This window comes from Theobroma umbraticum, unplaced genomic scaffold, assembly GCF_002168275.2.
Source record: "Theobroma umbraticum cultivar Fairchild unplaced genomic scaffold, ASM216827v3 scaffold_30.0, whole genome shotgun sequence".
Lineage (NCBI taxonomy): Eukaryota > Viridiplantae > Streptophyta > Magnoliopsida > Malvales > Malvaceae > Theobroma > Theobroma umbraticum.
In genome coordinates this window covers 2,150,293-2,154,313 of record NW_018397254.1, presented here as the reverse complement: position 1 = coordinate 2,154,313, position 4,021 = coordinate 2,150,293, and the positions used below count along the sequence as shown (strand labels likewise).

Here is a 4,021-nt window from a genome sequence, read left to right as displayed (position 1 = left end):
CTTCTCCTTGAACAACTGAGCAAAGTGGTGCTTGCAGTAGAGAATACCATCCAATGCAGCATAGGACGATGGGTTGAGAAAGCAACCCCCATGAGAACACCTGAAGCAGGATTTATGGTAGTTTTCTCCCTCCACGGTCACCTGTTATTATTTTTGCTGAAAACAATCAGTTTCTTCATTCTCAATTTTGTCAGATTATTAATATACACAATCCATTTCTGATTCTTTCAATCAGTGAAAGGCTAGCATGTTCAAGCTTTCAGGAGAAGAATTAAGAATAAAGGTTACCTGGAGCCTTTCCTTTTTATTTTTCGGGGGGTAAATAAGATTATCTAGAGTCAAAATGAGGAATAGAAAGAGCAAGAATCTAATAGCAGACCTTCTCTAATGGGTATGCGGTTTTGTTACAGACTCCGCATTTATCTTGTGTGCCAGAGAAGAAGGATGCCAGTCTGCTAGGAGCCCTTGCCTGCCAGTAGAATGAAATGAACATTAAATTATATCAAAATGACCCTGGCATCTACAGGGCAAATAAAATCAACTTTAAAGCAATGGTGGGAAAGAATTTGTGTACCAGGCCATTTGGCTTATCGGATTTCCCAGCTGAAAAACCACCAAAGAAGCAAAACCTGTTAGTCAAAATGAAAAATGGACAAAACTAATGATGCTCGATCAGGTGGAGAGAACTGGTTTGGAAACGAAAGGAATCTCACATTGGAATTTCTTTGTGTAACTGCCGGTCTCCTTGAAGAGTTGTTCAAAATGAGGCTTGCAATATAGGACTCCTTCCATTGAGCAATAGCTGCTCATCTGTAAAACAAATTGCCGCAAGACATTGATTCATCAAGCTCCAATGCCTTATAATTCAAAGAAAAGCAAACACCCTTCACCCAGATATTTATGGTTAACCTTTTCATATATCTGATTTCAGTTCCATCAAGCTTTGACTGTCATATTAGAAATTGTATGAAATTTTAAAATTCTTGCAAAGGGCTTATCATACATACCACCAGAAGTCCGTTGCAGTGACTGCATTTGAAACAGGTCTTATGATAAGAAACTCCATCAGCTGATAATAAATCGATAAAGTGAACAGTCTTATCACAAGCCTTGCATTTCTCAGTTGTCCCACTGAATGCCATTTTCCTCGTGTTATTAGTCCAACAGCCAAAATAAAAGTTGGGTTAGAGAAGATAGTTCAGTGAAAGACAAAACCGAGTTTCTGATCTCTATCTCAGAAGGTATGAGATAGAAAACCAACTCAGAAATTTGCCTATTGCCTTTCACACCTTTGTTTCGCGAATGTTAAAAGGCAGAGTAAGGGTCAAAAATGTAATAGACAAAACAAGTGGAGGATATGAATCAACGCTTATTAAGGGTACGCAATGAAAGGTCCATCCTCAACTCTGTGGCATGTATAAAACTCCGTGCTCTAACGTCTAAGAATAGGGTCATGTTCCATGGAAGGACAGAGATGCAAGGTTTTTGCTGACCATGTTTTTCAAGGAAGATCCAGATATGAAAGATTAGTTTACAACCTGAGCACAGATGATCCTGGCTTTACAATTTATACTTATTATATCTAAATAAAGATTGTATACCATCAATTATAGCGCCAGTCAAGGTGCCAGGGGTGAGATTTTCCAATAGTTGTTTGTCTCTTGAATGAGTGGAGGAAAAAATATAATTGTGGATTAAGCAGGTTAATTGTATCATTAAATGAAAATTAAGAGAACGATTTTGTAACTGCTTTTCATGGAGCAAATAAGTAAGCAAGCAAAGTTCAAACTGAACGTGGGAGCTGAAGTTCCTTTCCATACATGAAAATACAGTAGAGGTTTTTTCTTATTTTTATTTGGCAAGGGTAGAATCATTTCATGACTGAACATGCTATCATACAAAAGAAGACAGAGCAGCTTCACTGGTCAGTCTTAAAGCTCTGTTAACAGCCTGGCTTACAAAAATTGGCCAGATGCATCAACATATCACTATACAGTAGAGTTTTAGGGAGAACAAATGACAAGATAAAGAAAGCCTCGGGAGAAAAGGAATGGAAAAGCTCATAGTAGAACATAAGTACAAGCCATATATTTCTACAAATTACAACTAGATTTATAAAGATAGAAGGAATGTATCTCACATATCTACACACAGATACTTTGACGTACACTGATATTAAAATGTCCAGTACAAACCAACAGAAGGAGAGGAAAAGAACAAAAAATGCCAAGAAAAAAGAAAAGCAATTATCTCTCTTTTGAATATCAATAAAGGACGTTAACTGCTGAAACATCCAAGAAATTTCTTCGGTGTATATCCAGTTGCACGAAATTTCACCGCTGTCTCCTCTATCTTGAGAAAATCTTCCCCTCGCTTGGCTTCTATCATTGCTCTTTTTTCTTCTGCTCCTGGTGATTCAGCCACTTTGTTTTCATTTTCTCAGCATACTCAGCCTTCTTCTTTCAGTTGCTCCTATCAAAACAAGACCTACGTCAAAGCACACAAATCTCTAAAACTTGTTCTAATCCAAGCTAGTTGTGCTTAATTAGGAGTTCAATGCCTGTAATCTTAAACTAGGGCTGATCTGGTAGCAGAAGGTTACCGTCAATACTTCTTTAGCTGTGCTTCTACAACAGCTTTCTTGGTATTTTCCCATGAACCAATAGCAGATATCTTCTTATGTGCCCTGATTTGACATTTGCATTATGTTAAGTTGCTTAAATCAAGTATGAGGTTTCATACCAGAAAAGGGTATTTAAAGCATTATGAAACCAAATAACAGATATTTCACTCCGGATAATAGAAGTACAGAAAATACTTTCTTCTCCTTGTAAAGGGGATAATGTGAATTGGACATGGCTAAGAACTTATATTGCATAAATCATAACTTAATGAGATTCTTTTTCCACCTTGTATACCTAAGGTAGGATGATATGTTTGGATTAGAGTTAGCCAGATTGTTTTATGTAATCATTTTTTCTATTCCCTTTAGATATTTTGCAGAATGGCAGAACTGAAAAACAAGGCGCTATATAAGTTCACAGATGGCCTCTTACTTGTTCTCTACTTTTGCCTTTTCATTTTCCTCCCATGCTTTAACTAAAGCTAGTCTTTTTTCTGTTTCAACCCGTGCAAGCACAGAATCTGAAATAATGATCAGATAAGTCAATTATTTTCCAAATAAATGCACCATTTCCAAGGACAGATGCTTTCAAATAAATGAGGCATATACCTCTAGTGTTTGGACTTTTCTCTGTAGCTACCGCTGCAACTTCTGCCATTTTCAACATGTAAAGAGGTCAGATAATGTTATATCATAGGGCAGCCTGTACATCATTTAAACTGATTGGCTGAAAGTTTCACATTCCAATCTGACTTGTTAGATCAATCAACATTTCAATGAACATTATGGATTCTGTATCTTGGAAATGAAATATATTATTAGCTACAAGCAATTTGCCACAACATGCAACCCATGGAACGTTGTGACCAGGTTCGCCTGGCATCAAATTAACATGCTTTGGCAGATGCAGTCCCTTGGCACAGAAAGAAGGAACTCAACAGAGAAATAGTTTGATTAAATTAAGAGTAAAATTAAAAACCTTGGTTGTGATATCCAAGGATCTTGCAAAAGTATGTTCGAATATCCTATTATCATAAAGAAAGTTCCCCTATACATGCAAGTAACCGAATAAGCAAAGCAAAGGTCAAGAAGGCCAAAGGGCGGCATTCCTTTCATCAGAGCAAATCTATTGAGCCACTGGGGTATGTATGTAGTATAACTAAAAGATTCTTCTATTTTGTGTTAAGTATTAAGGAGTAAGAACACAAAAAGGAAGTTTTAATGGCAGAAGGCCCACAGAAGAACTGAACAAGAGCATCCTAACTTGAATATTAGTCTGCATAAGATCAAGGGCTTGATCTGTTTCCCAATTCTACTTTTCCTTTAAATGAAAACTAACAGCAATAACTTTGATCTTTTGAACCCAGCTTTCCATAAAGGTAAAAGCAGATTCCAAAG

At 36.9% G+C, this 4,021-nt stretch overlaps 1 protein-coding gene and 1 pseudogene across 2 annotated transcripts in view; both read right to left on the bottom strand.

Moving 5' to 3' along the window:
* Positions 1–1,288, bottom strand: LOC149527696 (LIM domain-containing protein PLIM2b-like; the record flags this gene model as incomplete). The annotated part of the gene is made up of 5 exons (XM_089784443.1): positions 1,008–1,288; positions 714–810; positions 575–603; positions 380–469; positions 1–141 (listed from the first exon to the last, which is right to left on the bottom strand). Coding segments are annotated over exons 1-5 (492 nt in total), but the record flags the coding sequence as incomplete, so codon positions are not given.
* Positions 1,289–2,063: 775 nt separating this feature from the next.
* Positions 2,064–4,021, bottom strand: part of LOC110409698 (remorin-like) — a 2,737-nt pseudogene continuing 779 nt past the window's right edge. The window contains exons 2-5 of the transcript XR_016352244.1: positions 3,233–3,274; positions 3,057–3,144; positions 2,603–2,686; positions 2,064–2,472 (exon numbers count right to left, since the gene is read on the bottom strand). The product of XR_016352244.1 is annotated as a remorin-like (transcript). The remainder of the gene's footprint in view (positions 2,473–2,602; positions 2,687–3,056; positions 3,145–3,232; positions 3,275–4,021) is intronic.